At 40.1% G+C, this 18,446-nt stretch overlaps 1 protein-coding gene across 2 annotated transcripts in view; it reads left to right on the plus strand.

Moving 5' to 3' along the window:
- RAB3C (RAB3C, member RAS oncogene family) overlaps positions 1 to 16,415 on the plus strand; it is a 237,607-nt gene extending 221,192 nt beyond the window's left edge. For both annotated transcript variants that reach the window (XM_012775641.3, XM_012775642.3), the window contains exon 5: positions 8,652 to 16,415. In XM_012775641.3, the coding sequence (XP_012631095.2) occupies positions 8,652 to 8,839 (188 nt within the window). In that variant the 3' untranslated portion in view covers positions 8,840 to 16,415. The remainder of the gene's footprint in view (positions 1 to 8,651) is intronic.
- The last annotated feature ends 2,031 nt before the right edge of the window (positions 16,416 to 18,446 follow it).

The raw sequence follows: 18,446 nt of genomic DNA on the forward strand, positions 1-18,446 counted from the left end.
AGGTGTAGGCTTCAAACACACTTTGTTTGCAGATGAAATGCATAGAAAAAATTTTTCACAGAAGGAAAGGCATGCTTTCTCCTTTCTCTTCGAACAAGCAGCTTTCATTTCCCCTGTTAATAGATACGTGGATGCCAAGAAATGTAACAGCACATGCAAAGAGAACTGACAATGAAAACATGGACTTCACATCAGAGAGATAACCAGAGGTGATAGGGACCCGCGGCCGCTGGAAGGCCCAGCTGAAGAGTGCCAGCCACAGCCTCTGCCAGCGTGTGCCCTCGCACACCCACCGATGATGCCAATGTCGAAAGATAATTCAGAAATGTGCTTTTTTATGTTTAAAAAAACTGATTTTTTTTTTAAAAAAAAAAAGATTGGCTCAAGATTAAGTTTCTCCCATCTGAGGGCCAGATGTGACACACAGCGAACTTCTAGCTGGAAGGTTAAGTCGGATTGGGAGGCAAGAGGGTGAGGGAGATTGCTTCAAGGGGAGGCTTGTGCCGAGTCCACTCTCGAGACGGAGGGGACAAGCCCGGCTGAAGCGAGGGTCTGGGGCGTGGGGGTCTAGGGGTGGATTAGTCATGGGGAGTCAATAAAGGTGGTGGGAAGCGAGTAACAGGCTGTGGAGCCGGATTTAACCCTGCGGAGAATGACGACTCGTAGCCTGTGCAGCCTTTACAGCAGCAAGCTCAGCTCCTTCCTCTGCAGCGCTGAATGGAGCTTTCCCAGCTATGGAGCGGGCAAGCGCACGTCTAGAAGGGAGGGCAGAGAGGAACCTTCTCTATGTGGACCAGGATTTGTGAAGGCCATGGAATGACCCTTGCTTGCACAGTTTCAGAATCCTGACAGAGAAGCAAGACAAAGCTGCCATCTGGTCGTGCCTGGCTAAAGGCAAGAACTCAGGGACTGAAATACTTGACTTTTTTATTTTTTTATTTTTTTTAGCAACGCTAGCCTTTGGCTGAGCTCCTGGTTCTTGCTTTTCTCTGGCTTTAGTCTGCTTTCTTTGGCCCTTCTTCAGGCAAGTGGATCAAAAGCCTTACCACCACCCCTCCTCCTCCTAAAGCCTGTCTCTGGGCTGGGGCCCAGCACAGGACACGCTATTAATAACATGACAGTTTGCCCTGCTGCTCAGCACTCCCTACTTCTGGCCCAAATGTCACCCACCCAGCAGCAGAAGAGCCTTTCCTTGCAGCTCCGGTTCATCCAATTCCACAGGAAAAGGGAGACAAGACATCAGAACTGCAACTAGAATCTGGAAATAAAAGATCTTCCCATTTGGGAGTCTGGGAATAGAAACTTAAGGACAGATTATAGATTTTTATCAATTAGAGATGTAAATTGTTTACTGCCATTTTGATTTTAGTAGCTACTTTCCCTCCACAGAAAAAAAAAATGGCAGTATCATTTTTCTTTCAGAATAAGTTGAAAAGATCAGAGTGCCCCAAACTGTGCTTAAGAGTTTCCTGGCATGAAAAAAGGAGCAACAATGTGACAGAACATCTTATGAAAACAAGCAGCCTTCACAACGTGGTATAGCTATTGACCTAGGCGAACGAATCAAGTGTTGCCTACGAGATTGTTTCAATGCACTGGAGAAAGGGGCAGGACCAGGTGGTTAAATGCTTGATATTGGAATTGTGATTATTCCCGTTAACACAGGCTAAGCACAAGTGTAATGGAGTCTCTGTGGGGTGCTGTGACATTTCAGTGCTCTTCAAGTGCCAGAGTGACAGCCTGAACCCTGCCACCTCAGTGAGCAGCGTGCTTCAGGCCCAAGGCCCTGCCGGCTGCCGACTCCTCCAGGGCCTCCTTTGCTCCAAGGACCTTCCTTCTGGGAGCAAAGTGGAGGGGAGAGTGCCAGGGTGCCAGGCAGTGCGGGTACATGTTCTTCACATGCACAGAACATATTCGGCTGCCCTCCAGGAGAAGCAGCTGCTCTTTCCCTCCACTGAGGCCAGAGGAGAAAAGCTCTGGATTTAAACACCTGTATGAAGGGTTCTTGTTGGGCACAGGGAGACATTTTCAGGTAGAGGATGTTGTCTGTGTCTGTCACTGGCATGGTTTCCCCAATCAGCCGTGGGCTTTCCTTCTGCGGAGAATCTTTAAGGGCAGCAAACATTCTCATTTATTTAGGATAGTGATTCTTTCTTTTTAAAAATACAATAGCTTTATTGAGATATAATTCACATACCATACAATTCACCCATCTGAAGTGTACCATTCAGTGGTTTTTAGTATATTCACAAAGCTATGCAACCTTCATCACATTCAATTTTGGAACATTTTCATTATCCCAGAAAGAAGCCTCATGCCCATTAGCGTTCACTGTCCCTCTCCCCTCATTCCCCACCCCAGCCCTACGTTCTATAGATTTGCTAACTCTGGACATTTCATATAAATGAAATCATGTATTACTAATGTACGGTCCTTTATGTGTGGCTTCCTTCGCTCAGCATACTGTTTTTTGGATTTATCCATGTGGTAGCATGTGTCAGTTTTCATTACTTTTTATGACTGAATAATAGTTATATGGCTATATCACATTTTATTTATGCATTCATCAGTGGATGGACGTTTAGACTGTTTCTACTTTTTGGCTATTATGATTAATGCTGCTGTAAACATTTATGTACAGGATTTTGTGTGGACATATGTGTTCATTTCTCTTGAGTATCTAGTAGTGAAATTTCTGGGTCATTTGGTAACTCTGCGTTTAACCATTTGAGGAAATGCCAGACTGTTTTCCAAAGAGGTTGATGTCATTCTAAATTCTAATACTATGTAAGGATAGTGAATCTTTTTTAAAATTGTGGTAAAATATACATAATATCAAATCTACTTTCTTAACCATCTTTAAGTCTACAGTTAAGTACATTCACATTGTTGTGCAACCTATCTCTAGGACACTTCTCATCCTGCAAAGCCGAAACTCTATACACCCATTAAACAACTCCCCAGGACCCCATCCCCACAGCCTCTGGCAACCAACATTCTACTTTCTGTCTCTGTGACTTTACCTACTCTAGGTACCTCCTGTGAGAGGAACTATACAGTATCTGTCTTTCTGTGACTGACTTATTTCACATAGCATAATGTCCTCATGCTTCCTCCATGTTGTAGCATAGCATGTGTCCAAATTTCCTTTAAGGCTGGATAATATTACATTGTATGTGTATACTCCATTTTGTTTCTCCACTCATAGGTGGATGGGCACTTGATTGGTTCTGCCTTTTGGCTATTGTGGATAATGCTGCACTGAACATGGGTGTACAGAGGAGGGTGAATATTAACCTTTCATGTGCATAAGAAACCTCCTAAGCAGCCTATTAAAAATGCATATTCTGAGGACCCATCTGCCCCTTTTGATTCCGGTTCAGTATGTGTGGGGTGGAGTTTAGAAGCTTTTAAGTACTTCAGGTGATTCTAACGTGGGTGGACCTCCACTACTATGAAGTCACGACACAGGATCACACCCCTTGGGCACTAGAGTGAAATCTGGTTTGCACTACCTCTCTCTGCCACCTCCTTTAGTGACACACACATCATGAAGAGGACAGAGGTTGGCTTTGTGCTTCTTCCCTTCTTTCCTCAGCATAGCTAACACGTTTTTCCAAAAAAAATCTTTCAAAGCTTAAGTCCCTAACATCAAGTGGATGTAAGTGGTAATATATAGTGTCCAGCCATGCCTAAAATGGCTTTTGGAAAAAGCAGGAAGAATCTTTTCAGGATCAGGCATGAGAAGTCCTAAAACAAGTATGTGCTGGACCACAGTGCAAAGCTCATCCAACTTGGGAAATGTTTTGCCTCTGCGAGAAAGAAATTATTTGAAAGGTTTTATTAAGGGAAGAATGAGAAAGAATGATCAGAGTTTCTACAATTAAATGAAAGTGTTCAGTGATTTTCTGATGAAGAAATACGCATGTGCTACAATTGTTAGCACCAGATGATGTAGGCAGAGACAGGTGTCCAATGCTGGAAGCTAAATCAGTAACCTATTTATCAGGAGACCTTTGTCAGACATAGCAGTTGGCTTGCTGTGTGACCCTGGGCTACTTATTTGATCTTGCTGAGCCACAGTTTGCTACCCAGTAAACTGGAAGTGATCTTCAAACTGTTAGAAGACCGTTTCTGAAGCATCATTCACTGCAGTGCTGGCTGCCCACTGAGGTTGGTGTGTACAGATGGGAGGTTAAAGATTTCTGAGGACAAGCTCAGTTACTGCAGTTGATGTTAAAATACTGAGATACTGGAAGGTAATGACCAAAAAATCTAACCACTTACTAGAAGGACAAAGCCTGTAGTGGTTGGATGTATGGTTATTTATTTAGGCCATGAGCTGTAAGTGCCCGTGGGCACATACAGCTGTGGGCACGAGCAGCTCACAGGCAGGTAATGAATGAAAATGCTGATGCACCTGGATAGAAAAGTGTGTATTACACCCTGAACGCTCACCCTTCCTGAATCCAAAGAACTACATGATTAAAGAACTAATGATTTTGATTTTGATCCTAAGTATCTCATTTTATGACAAACTTATGAGAAGAGAGCTCTGCATATTTGGTCAATGAGAGGCAGCCTAATTTCCAGAACCTTTTATATCTCTAATTCTATAATTCTGTGTAGAGAGAGAGCTGTCATGATGGCCATCTTGATGAGTCTTAAGCAGCACAAGATGTCAGAGTACTTTTGGAATCATTGGAAAAGATCGTTTCATTTGATTCACTAATAGTGTTAAATCTAGTTAATTACTTCCTAATTATTTAAATTGATGAACATTTATGGTATATATAGTGATTATTAATTAACATAGAGCTTGCAATTCAATGGGAACAAAATAATAGCTTGCTTCTGCAGGGCAACTGGAGAAGCAGGAGAGCATACAAGTCCACAGTATCTTGTGCCTCCATTTCCCAATCGGTAAATTACAAAAATAATGGCCCCTGCTAATGGACGAGTTCAAATGTATAACACGCTTTGAATAGTAACAGTTATATAGTAATTGCTCAAAAAGTGTTAGTTTATTATTACTATTGTTATCATAGCATTTTCCAGGTTACTTAGTACTTTTATCTACATTTTTTCATTTCAGCCTCATGACAACTATGTAAGTTAAGTAAGGCAAATGTCATACAGAAAGTGAGGATAAAAAGAGTTACTGGCTCATGGTCTCAACACTAGTAAGTGATCATAGTAGCACTAGATCCCACATCTTTTGACTGACAATCCATCTCACCATATCCTGGTGTCTCTTTCTCAACCATGCCAAATAAATGGATGATATTATAGCATGCTGTTCTCTCCCTGGGACACTGTCTCCTTAGCCATGTATTCTTAGGGTTCCAGGTTAAAGTCAAGAAGCTGAGAGCATTCTAGTTTTGAGATCAAGGATCATTTTACTGACCTCAAGTTGTACAACAGCCTCATAGCATGTCCCAGTGCCCAGATCAAAGGAGTCACATCTGACAAAGGTTTCTGTGGACCACCATTTTTTCATAATGGCTAAATCTTTTATGACACCTTTCAAGTTCAGTGCCTTCCCAAATCACGCTAATAAGTAAAAGAAGTGCAGAAAGCATGAGAGAATTGAACCTGTAAATGAGACCTTTGTAGCAAATTCTGGGATTTTTTTTTTTTTCCAAATTCTCATCCGAGGATCTTGAATTCTTCTTCAGTGGGTTCTTGGTATCATAATGGCGCAAAGCACCCTCCTGTTAGCTCTGGGAAAACCCTCTCAAGCATGCAAATAGTTCTGATGTCTTAGCAATAGGATATTGTTTAGATCCGCACTTGCCCTCCCCTGAATCTGGATCAAATTATTGGAAGCTGAATGATCCAGCTCTATAGACCGTACAAACATTAGAAAAGAGAGCTCTGTTAACACCAGATGGTCTTATCTATAGATAAAGAAATGCAGGGCCAGCTCGGTGCCTCACACCTGAGCTCACAAGTTTGAGACTAGCCTGAGCAAGAGTGAGATCCCGTCTCTACAAAAAATAGAAAAATTAGCCAGGCATCATCATAGCACGTGCCTGTAGTCCCAGAGACTCAGGAGGCTGAGGCAGGAGGATTGCTTGAGCCCAGGAGTTTGAGGTTGCTGTGAATTAGGCTGACGCCACAGCAACTCCAGCCCAGAAAACAGAGCAAGACTGTCTCAAAAAAAAAAAAAAAAAAAATTGCAAACTATAAGAGAGCTCCATGAGCATTGTCCAGAGAGATAAAATGAAAGAGAAATACAAGGCAACAATGGTTTAAAATATCCACTTCTATTTTACAGAACCTGGATCTACTAATATTCTTTCAGCTCACATCTTGCAATTATTTACTTGGATTTTAACAATAGAGTATCTAGTGAAATTCAACTTTCAAATGTTGTCATCTCACCAAATAGTATCATAACTAAATTAGATATTTTAACTCATGAGAATTGCCTTTTGTTGTCTACCCTTTCAAAACTATTTAAGAAAATAAGTATTTCTAGGTTATCTGAGGGATTTTGAAATGGATGCAAAATATTAGTCTGTGCTTTGTCCTTTGGCCCTAGGAGCTAGGATGAAACCACATGCTTTAATCATTCTGAATCCATGTGGCTCCTCTGAGATAGGGCCAGATGTAACCAGAAGGATTTATAGGGTGTAAAATTTAGAATGGATTAGAAAAGCCTTTCTGTGTTCAGGCCAGCACATCCTAAATCAACGTCCCCTGAATGGACCAGAGCAATCCCCGGCTAGCCTATGGGGAGGTTGTCATGGCAACTGACTGGCAAGCTCAGCCAGTGGAATGTGAATGCAAACAATAGAGTGATAAGATTGTGTACAGAGCAGCATGCTAAGGCTGCTTCTGCCCAGGTACAGTGACATCAGTAGAAGTGTAAAACTGTCACTGATTTTTGTACCTTCACACAATTCTGGCAGCTCATCTAAAATGTATCAAGTGTCCTTCCCAGATGTTGGTAAAAACATTACTGCTGATGGATAATAGAAGCTATGGGAAAATCAGCACCCAGTTGGGAAGTGCAGTGGTATAAAAAGCCCTGGAGGGCTGTTACGATAACAGTACTCAGAAATGTCCTAAAGGAGGTTGAAGCAGGCTTACGGTAAAGCCTATGATTCTTTAGTGCCACCTTGTGTCCTCAGATTCTGAAAATTTACCACTGTCAGACCCCATCACTGGGCAACAGCAAGGCAGACATGGAAAAAGTTACAGCTGGATTATGTTGGAGCTTGGTAGTCTCTTTTGCAGAAAAATATGCACATGAAATCTTCTGAGCCTCCAGTTAATGAAAAAAAGAAAATTAATAATTTTTATAGAATCTAGAAGTTGGAAAAGAATAGAATGCCACATAATACCAGTCCTAGAAAAGGATTGCAAGAGGCTATATGATGGGCTGGGGGTGGGAGAAAGGTAACAAAGATGGAGAATTCTTAATGTTGTCATTACTAACTCTTGCAAAGGATTTTTTTTCCAATTCTATTCAGGCATGCTGAATAGAATTGAAATAAATTAATTGATAGAGAAAAAATGTGAACATCACTGATTCCACTTTATAACTCTCATTCATGGTTAACGGGTAGGGAGATGGTAGGTGGCTTTGCTCAAATGGTACCTCATGCCCACTTCTTATCTCTTACCCACACCAAACTCACGCCCACTGCTGGCTGGCCCACGCTCAACTTATCACCATTCTAAATGATCCAATGACACTCTACAAAAAAGACACCTGCACTTGAATGTTCATAGCAGCACAATTTATAATTGCAAGGCTGTGGAAACAGCCCAAGTGCCCATCAATTCAAGAATGGATTAATAAAATGTGGTATATGTATACCATGGAGTACTCTTCAGCTCTAAGAAACAATGGTGATATAGCACATCTTATATTTTCCTGGTTAGAGCTGGAACCCATATTACTAAGTGAAGTATCCCAAGAATGGAAAAACAAGCACCAGATATATTCTCCAGCAAACTGGTATTAACTGAGTAGCACCTAAGTGGACACATAGGTACTACAGTAATAGGGTATTGGGGAGGGGGGGTGGGGGGGTGGGTATATACATACATAACGAGTGATAGGCACACCATCTGAGGGATGGTCACGCTGGAGACTCAGACTTGTGGGGGGAGGGGGGGAAGGGCATTTATTGAAACTTTAAAATCTGTACCCCCCCCCACGGGCCGGGCGCGGTGGCTCACGCCTGTAATCCTAGCTCTCTGGGAGGCCGAGGCGGGCGGATTGCTCAAGGTCAGGAGTTCAAAACCAGCCTGAGCAAGAGCGAGACCCCGTCTCTACTATAAATAGAGCAGTTGGCCAAATAATTGGCCAACTGATATATATATAAAAAATTAGCCAGGCATGGTGGCGCATGCCTGTAGTCCCAGCTACTCGGGAGGCTGAGGCAGAAGGATCGCTCGAGCCCAGGAGTGTGAGGTTGCTGTGAGCTAGGCTGATGCCACGGCACTCACTCTAGCCTGGACAACAAAGCGAGACTCTGTCTCAAAAAAAAAAAAAAAAAAAAATCTGTACCCCCATAATATGCCAAAATAAAAAAAAAATAAAATAAAATAAAATAAAAAAAAACCATCATCAAGTCCTAATTAATTTCAGAAACATGAAATGACCAAGCCGTGTTTCTGTGTGTTTCTTCCAGGGTTTGAGTTTTTTGAAACAAGTGCCAAGGATAACATTAATGTCAAGCAGACATTTGAGCGCCTTGTGGATATCATCTGTGACAAAATGTCAGAGAGTTTGGAGACCGATCCTGCCATCACTGCCGCAAAGCAGAACACAAGACTCAAGGATACTCCCCCTCCACCTCAGCCCAACTGCAGCTGCTAATGTCCCCAGACACACGGGCAGCTCCCGGGGGGGCTCTGGTTGCTAACAAACAGCATTTATAATTGGTCTATTAGCCTTTGTTTATACTGCCTAATAATTATTTGAAGGAAGTCTTTGATTCGATGGCTCATACATGCATTCAATTCTTGGGAGATTTCCTGTGTTAATATGTGGCAAATATGTGATCTTAAATTTGTAAGGACTATCCACCTATATAAACATCTGGTACTTGCATGTGACTTGTTATTTGTCTTCTAGGCTCTTTTTGTTTCAAATTTCTTCTCAGGCTACTGCTGGGGGCCTCAGACTGTAATTTCACTACAACTGACTTTTGTGCCATGGATTCAAATTATGCTATTCACTTGTAGGGATGATGATCAAGGAATTGCTTGTGTGTGTGTGAGTGAGCAAGGGAAGATGTCAGGAGACTTCATTTGCTTTACTCTTAACTGAAAATCAGTGGAAACTTTGCTCATGGTTAGGGACACCGTCATGGGTCTGGTTAGTTTGCTGTTAGGTAATGTGTTTATTTTTCACTGTTATTAATACCTGAAGAGATACTGACTATAAAGAAGTTGAAATATTGTTTTTAAGTCCCTTGCAAGTTTCCTAAGTTAATTAATATTAACTTGATTGGAACTAGATTTAAAAAATAATCTTAACTTACATGTTTATATACGTAGATACTCTATCCCAGGACTGCTCTTTCTGCTGATTCTATCCAACTCTGAATATTTGAGAGCATTGAACAGATTGAGAGGTATCTACTGCATGCCAGTTATTCAGCAAGCATTTTAACCAAGTAGGAGGGTATGGGTAGTGGTAGAATTCCAGGATCCCCTCATTTCCACAATGACTTGCCCCCATAATATACCACCACCACCATCACTTTCTAGAACCATCACCAACTCTTGGAATAGAGGTTATGGTGAAGCTCATTAGGGCTCCTCTTCCCATAGGATGTGGACTTGCTTCCCCAGCCATTGCCTTTTGCTCAAATCTCAGCTAAGTTTTTTACCTATTTAGAATCTATTTAAATAATATCTCAACGGTCCCAAGTTGAGGAAAAGATACTTTTCATCTTTCATCTTTTGTAATCCATATGTTCATAAATTCTAAAGCATATCCCCATATATGCATGCTTAGGTTACACAGAAAACACTCTTTGTAGCTGAAAGTTACAGAAACACTTAGAATCTATAGCAATTTGAGAGAGGGAGAAAACCATTTGGACATCCTGATTTTTTATCCCAGATTTCCTGAATATATAGATGAATAACAAGCAAACAACAAATCCTACTGGTTGTGTTGAGCAACAGGAAAACTTAGTAGCTGTATCAGTGCCCAGCACTATTTACAGCTATGATTTTAGTAAGGCAGTGGGCACAGTTTAGCATATTCAAAAAGACAATTCCATTAGGTGAACTTTCTCTTTTTTTGGTGTTATGTTAAAGGTTTTTTAATTCCTCTTTTCAAGATTAGAGAAGCTTCACATCAAAGTAGTGGGTGCAAGTATATTGTACCAGCGTATTGATAGGAAAATATGCATACATCTAAAGATATCTCTGAAGAATAAAAGCCTATAAGGCAGGGAATCAGCTCACACACATTATCAGTAAGTTAAAAGATAAAAATTAAAAGAGAAAGCATTTGGGAAGTTTTAAGCATATCCATGTTATTTGTCACCTTCTTAGTTTAAGATCCACTAATTGGCAGTAAATTTCCACTTTGGCACCCTGCAAGGCAAGCCTTAGCTTAGTGAATACAGATAACATTAATGCTTCATTAGATTTTAATGGGGCAACCAGCTTCAAAATCACAGAATTTACAGTAAAAGGAAAGAGAGGAATTGGGACATAAAAACAGATTTGTTTGCAACTATAGCCTGTTTGCATGATGTTGTAATATTTCTATAACTCAGGCCAGAATGTGGCCCTGTTAAATGATATAGCTATTAAGCTCACTTTATGATCTAATAGGAAGTAGTAAAGCCAGGATAATCTTCCCATCCTCGCTTGCAACCCTCATCCCTCACATCCATACAGATGTGAAAGGCCTAGATAGGATATTTCAGATGGCTTTTGCAGAAGGACCTTAATATGTATCTTGTCATAAAATGGAAAGCAAAATGAGGCAGGGTAGAAAAGGGAACGAGCTGACTTTTGCTCTCTTGAAAATCTCTTCCCTGAAGAACTGATTGTTACTGAAATTCATTGGCTCTTAGACCAGACACAAGCCAAGTGCCCACTTACACAGCGTCAAATGTGCCAAAGCCGAGACATTTTATGCCAGTCAGAGGAAAGTGATGCAACAACAGCCGAAGCTTCATGGCCAATGAACATTTGATACTTTCTATTTTCCAAACCCTCGTGGAAGTGAATGAACCCTTTTTCATTGATTCTCGGTTCTGAAACTCCCACTCTGTTGTGAATTCAACTCCAAATAATTCATTGAGAAGTTTCTGGAGAGAGTGGCACAGAGCTCAAAAGAAAGAATACCTGTGTTCCTGCTGTCAAGCATATAGGAAGAGGGAATATTCTCTATTCCTAATCTCCAGAAATCCTGGTTTAAAATCAAATCTGGCAAATAGAGGAACTGGCCCAGGGTTAACTGATATTTTATTGACATTGAGCTATGCTATTTATAAATTATAGCACTGTAGACCCAAAGTATTTTGACCTTTTGGTCACTACATACACACACACACACACACACACACACACACAATCTCCATCTACTAACAGTCTAAAAATATGCAGGTCATTTTTACCAATGGCCTAACTAAATTTGTATTTAAAATAGCAACACACATTAAAACGTATATTATTTATGTTAGTTTGTAAATCTTAGACACCCATCTAAGACAAGAGTCTTTTATGCAATTAGTGTTTTAAGTTTCACTACTGCTACTCATTACCTGACCACCCTCACCTGTCCAAATCCTTTTAGGAATAACCTTTATTTCAAGCAGATGCTTTCAGGAGCTTTGATGTTGGTCCCTTTTTCCTTTCCTTTCTTAATGCAGTTGAAAAATTGGGCTGAAAATTATTTCATCCAAATAGCCATCCTCAGAGTCAATCAGCATTTGAGCTTTTGGGCATATGGATGGATGTAGAAGGTACACGCAGTGTCTTAAGTCCTAAGATGGCAGTTTAAGCATCACATCTATAGGCTCAGAAGATGTATTGTTTCAGGACAATGAATCAGTTCATTGTTGCTGCTCCCACTGAACATATTCTACTGCCTTGATGAACTTTTAATGGCTATGAGAACCAGGAGGTTATTGCAGTTGCTTTTTTAGGGTCTCTTCCTTTGTTGCCTGGTAAACAAGTGCTAGAATTTTTCTTTGGAAAGGGAGTTATGCTGGTGGCTCCAGCATAGCAAAAAGCTGCAGCACTGTGATGATCAATGTGAAATATATGTTCTACAAAATTACAACCGAAGCCAGGTGCGGTGGCTCATGCCTATAATCCCAGTGCTCTGGCAGGCCAAGGCAGGAGGATCACTTGAGCTCAGAAGTTCAGGACCAGCCTGATCAAGAGCAAGACTCATCTCTACTAAAAATAGAAAAATTAGCCAGGCTTGGTGGCACGTGCCTGTAGTCCCAGCTACTCAGGAGGCTGAGGCAGGAGGATGGCTTGAGCACAAGACTTTGAGGTTGCTGTGAGCTATGATGACACCACTGTACTCTACCCAGGATGACAGAGTGAGACTCTGTCTCAAAACAAAACAAAAAGATACAACCCAAATTATGCAAGACATCAAGGCACTCAATAAACACCTACTTAACTCTTACCCAGATTAATTATAGGCCTTTTGTTTAGCACATTGGTGATGTTTTAGAAACCAATTTAAACATTGTTTTAACTATATCTATATTAACAATAGACTTTCAGGTATACAACATTCTTCTTCTTTTTTAAAAGTAAAATACATACCCCTATTAACAGAATTTCCATGAAGCAACATTAATTTTAGAGCGTGGTAGTCCATAATCAGTGATTCATTGTGATGTGCTTTATCCAACATGTATCTTAGTGCATGTACGATGTGATCCTTTTAGTTAACTATGTGATGTTTGTGGGACTATATTAAAAACATATCCAAACTCTACCAAGCTGTACCAAGCTGAGGTAGCATCTGCATGTGAAAAACTGTGATACAACTTCTATTTTAAAGTCACGACTAGACCAAAAAAGTTATTGTGTGTTTGTTAATAACCTTCATAGTACTATTGGAGTGCTCAATCAGGTGTTTTTGGTGTGGTATACTTGGGAGCTGGCCCGTCTGTCCGAAGAACCCTTTCTCTCTAAATTACAGTTTGCATGATGAGAACCTGAAGCTCTGTTCCCGTGTGTGCATGCTCACTCAGCATGCTATGTCTGCAATGTCGAGGTGCCCCAGGAGCAACTAGACCCATGTGGCCTTTCTAATCCCTCCCTGAAAAATGAAATATCTATAGCTCTGCTCAGCTCTTCCTGTTTGCATATGCTACCTGCGTTTTAGTAGTTTGCCAGTAAAGTGGTGAAGACTTTCTGATGTGCTGAACTTTTTAGTATTAGAGTCAGATTTTTGGAGTTCTTTATAGTTTAGGTGAATTTTTGACCAAAGTCAGTTAAAAACATAAACCTATTTTATATCCTGGAATTAATTGGGACAAATTGGGTGAAAGATGAAGTTTAGGACCAGGAAGAAAAAAAAAAACTTTACCCCTAGACTGCACTTAAAGGGCTCTAGGTTCTAGAATCTAGAGCCCTAAGGCTCTAGATTCCCTAAGGGGGCAAAAACAAGTTGGGGGGATTTATCTAAAATGTATCTACCTATTGTTACTGATATTTCATAAACAAATGTAATTTTTTCTTAAAAACCTTTACTGAAATGCTTGATACTCCAAATAATATTTCCCCTTGGTAGATTGAAATACTTACTCTTAGGCTACATACATATAGCACTGCCCTTCCCAACACACACTTACTTACCTGGTACAGAGGCATCAGGCTAACACTGATACCTTTTTTTAATGAAGGGAAAATTCTATCTATGGTGCTTTCTCAGTGCTAGGGCAAAGCGAGCTTTTGCTATGTTCCAACTATAATTCATATCTTATTTAAAAAGGTCCATGAAATAAGTTTGGTTTGATTTGATTTGATTAGTCAGTGTATCTGTGCACATAATTAATGCCCACTAAACAGAGTGGAGAGAAAATACACTTTGCAAACATTCTAGATAACAGAAATGAATTATTTAAAAACCTCATTCAGAGCTCAAATATTAAGAGCAGACCATCTAGCTAGTGGACAAGTTGAGCTTTCTATTTACAGTTCTCTCTTTTACTTTCTCATTTTTTATCATTTCAGTTTTTTAAAGCACTATCCTCATAGAATGCAGGACCCACACTAGGAAATGAGACTCAAGTTTCACCATTTACCTTTCATCAGCAACTATTATTGGTGGAGTTTCAACCAGTCATGACTTGCTGAAATGAGGTTTGGGGTTACCTGTGTGTTTCATTCACCTGTGTTCATACTTTCCTTCATCGTAAACAAATGAGAGTTGGCTGTGGCTTTGTTTCTTAATGTGAATGTTTTTGCATTCATGTTGTTTGGGGCTAGGGAATGCTTAGGTTTGTGAATGCTGTTCTTATAGACACAGATGGTACACGAGCCACTCAGACACCTGGCTTTTCAGGGACGTGAGCATGACCTACATCTGTCTAGTGGTTCCGTACTTCCTCTTGTAAAATTGAAGTTTGGGTATTGTTTTCTGTGCCAACATGATGGTCTTTCCATGCATTATCTCATCATCCCTAGGATGTGTGCTGAATGACAACTGTCCTGTAATTCCTGTTAATATATTGTTAATGTCAGCCGTGATGTGATACTGTTGGACTGTCCAAATGTACAACTATTTAAAGGTGTTTGTAGAACTGAAATGTCTTAAATGTTGCATGAAATATGTTATAAAAATAGATTTGTTTTCTATTTTTCAACACCTCAGAATTGAGGGTTCATGGGCCAATAAGTGCAATATTTAATGACTTACTCAGTGTATATAAACTAGTGTGAAAGAGTGAATTATAATGAATGTGTGAGATGCTTGACAGCTGTGTGACTTATTCAAATGATTTTCTTGTAGCTGTATTTGTCTTGTGGTGCAATTTATACAGTAAATATCTTATTGGTGTCATGTAAAACTCCTCTGTGCCTACTTCAACGTACTTTTTTTCCTATAAGACCAAACATTTAGTATCTGCAAATATATGTCAATTTTATCTTTCAGAATTGTGGATTTTATTTTCAAGACAGAAAAATATTTGTTTATTTTATAAAAATCATTCCCTTCTGTAATTCAGAATTCTCCTTAAGTGGCATGTAATAGTGTGCATTTTACTTTCAAGCAACTGATTTAGATACCTAAGAAAAAATATGTGCATAAGAAAAAGTCACTTTTTTTCTTCTCGGAAAGGCTGATCACGTGCTCTGTCTACTAAGAATTTTTACTTCTATATTTCTATGTACATTTTATTGTTATCCAACCTTGTATTCTGTTTGCAAATTTAACACTGTCAACCCTGGGAACCCTAAAATACCAATATCTTTTCATGTTGTATCTAATGTTATATTCACTTTCAGTTCTCAATTGTCCACACTGGTGATGTAAGAGAAACAAAAATCAGAATCCAAAATCCTTAATTACCTTTTATTGCCATCATACACTCATATTCATCCTCAAATCCTTTTGCTTAGTCCCCCAGTTGGTGGCCTAGAACTTCACTGAGATGCAAAAATCAAGAAATTGTCTGGTTGCTAGATAACTAAAAGCTATAAATGTTAATATATATGAAGTTTAAAGTAAGTTAACTACTTTAAATTCCTATTTGAATTTTGCTTTTTGAGGGAAAGCATTCATTTTAATATTGTACTTTGCCTTTTTATTCAGTGAGTTGGGTAAGTCATGATACCCCTAGAAGGAAAATAAGGTATGAGTTAGTCACGAAAAATAATGGAGGGCAGTTAGTTTTAGATGACCATGGCCATCTGTTCATTATATAAAGCCCTCAGTTCTCTATGGCACTTGGCTGGAAATTGACATATGAGGATGTACCAATCATATTAAATGGATTTGGACTATGTGTGTGATGTGTGGCATGAATTTAACTGTGATAGACTGAAATTTGTATTCACCTCTCAAAACCCACTGACGAAGTCAAGTAAAGATGGATAAAGGAGGGAGATTAGTGACAACTTTGTGCCAAACTTTAAAAAAAAAATAAAAAAGGAAAATGGAAGCAGGTAACCAACACTGGGAAGATAATTTAAGTGTGTGGTCGAATGTTTAGTTGGTTGTCACATAGTTACTGAACCCTAGATGCTCAGGGCTGTGGGATTCAAACATGGAAGTGCTACAGCTCCTGCCCCTAATGAGAATGAGGAAAAAATGCCAGCTGTAACCTGAATGCTGGGTTCTGTTGGGATATATGAGCACAGAGAATGGGGGCCTGGTAAGAACTGCAAGAGTCAGGGATGGCACCATTGAAGAGGTCAAACATAATCCCCAAAAGAATCAGATAGTGAGGAGATTGTGCCAGGCAAGCAATGGGAAAGGCCATGGCATTCTCCCTCTGGATGGAAGAGTGACAGAGCAGGCAGCTATAGATCATGTTTCCTCCTGAGACAGCCCTACTGGCCCTCTGAACCCCTTCCAGTGACCCCAGTTTAGCTCCTTACCTTTCGGTCACCATGAGGAAGACGAGCTGCTGTATTATCATATCCATCTGTGCTGAGCAGCCCCAGACTCAGCCACAAAACACAAGTTGCTTTAAAGCCATGTTAGAGCAGTTGATTTAGACATTAGCCAAACCACAAGACACTGTCTAACTGAATGTCACCCAGGTAGATGTGTACCCAGAGATTTTTCTGTAGCTCTGTTTCCCATAAAGGGCGCTGGAAAATGCACAGGTGAAAACCTTCCTTTGGAACTGGGCACTTTTGACTCCTTCTCAGTGACTGCACTGTGGAACTCTTCTTGAGAGAGTACTGAAAACAGCTTGACGCTTTCGTATAGTGGCCGTGACGTTTAGTTGAAAACTACTGCTGTATAGCAACTATTGTGACTCTTCCTGTGTCCACAGGAGCTCTTGTGTGGGTTTAAAGCTATGAAGTGTATTCACCTTGTGAAGTTTTCATTATCTTTATTGAAATTAATTGTGTAAAAACAGTATGTGCTCTATTAGGTATTCAGTTTGTATGTGAATTCTGTATAGAAAGTGGGTTTTGTTCTTTGAGTTTATATTGTTTTATTTCTTGAAGATGACAATAAATATCTAAGAGACTATATTCCTGAATTTCTCAGCCTTAGTCTGATCGATGTTTTCTTCAATATCCTTCCAGTTTTTATTATTATTTTCCTAGGATGCCTATTTGCATTTCTTATTATCTTCCTCTTAAACAATCTCAGGCACGACACTGAGCCGCAACTGAAGACAGAAAGAAAATACTTTTTTATTTAGGACTATGGGTGTCCAACACATGAATTTGGACTTAGGCATAGGAGTGAATTCTAATACCTTTAAGGTAGATAACTTTTCATCTGACCTGAATGACTGTGAGTTGTAGGATTGAGAATAACTGCTAACGTATTAAAAGTTGCCTCTGCTACATGAAGACCATGTGTCTTCATATATCAGAAGTTTAAGGTCTAGTGATCACCTGAGCACTCTCTCAGCACAGCCTAGGACAGGAGGAGTCAACAGGGACAATGTGTGGATGGGATGTGTGAATGGCGTGGGTGTCATTTAATGCACAGCACTTGGTGCAGTTGTTAGGCTTAAAGAATTCACTTTCCCCAAACTTCCATCCAAACCTCCTATAAAACCCACTGCTCTCCCCTTCCTAGGGGTGTATTAGGCATGCAGCCTTTGCAAGACCGCTAGGGAGATAAAGGAACGGAATGCAAGAGGAAGACTTACTTTCCTTATCCCTCCCTGGTTGTTTGGAAAGAATTTGTTTACTCCTCTAAGAAAAACCCTCTATAAAATCCAAGGCTCTCCCCTTCTCTCTCCTGGATGTCTTTTTAAGCCTCCACCTATCTGCACTCAGATGTTCAAAATAAACAGCAATTTGCTACACATGCGGTTTCATGCGTCTGTCTCTGAGCATTGAGGAGGAGGATTAAGCACAGGCTCTCGGGGTGAGGGCCTCAGGCGAAGCACCCAGCTACCAATCTATTTGCATCACAGCAGACCCACTACTAATCTTGAGAGCCCTTAGAATTCTACTTGTGCCAAAAGCACTAATCTACAAACTTTCTTGCCAATATGGCTCTCTGGGTCATTTCCAGGACTCTGCCATGAAAATAAGCCAACGTGGGTCAAATTAGCTTCCTGATCTGAACTCAGTGGTAGGAGGGTCACCTATCTGGGTAGACAAAGCAGGTAATATTCAAGGAATAAAAAAATAAAGAAAAATAATAATAAATGAAGGAACTTCAAGTTATATTATCAAAACAAACATTTACAAAATGCCTTCTGTATGCCAGTTTCTCTGTATACATGAAAATACATAAAGTCCTAACCTTCAATGAACTCAAACAATTGTGATGGAGGGAA

Source organism: Microcebus murinus, chromosome 11, assembly GCF_040939455.1.
Source record: "Microcebus murinus isolate Inina chromosome 11, M.murinus_Inina_mat1.0, whole genome shotgun sequence".
In the NCBI taxonomy this organism is placed as follows: Eukaryota; Metazoa; Chordata; class Mammalia; order Primates; family Cheirogaleidae; genus Microcebus; species Microcebus murinus.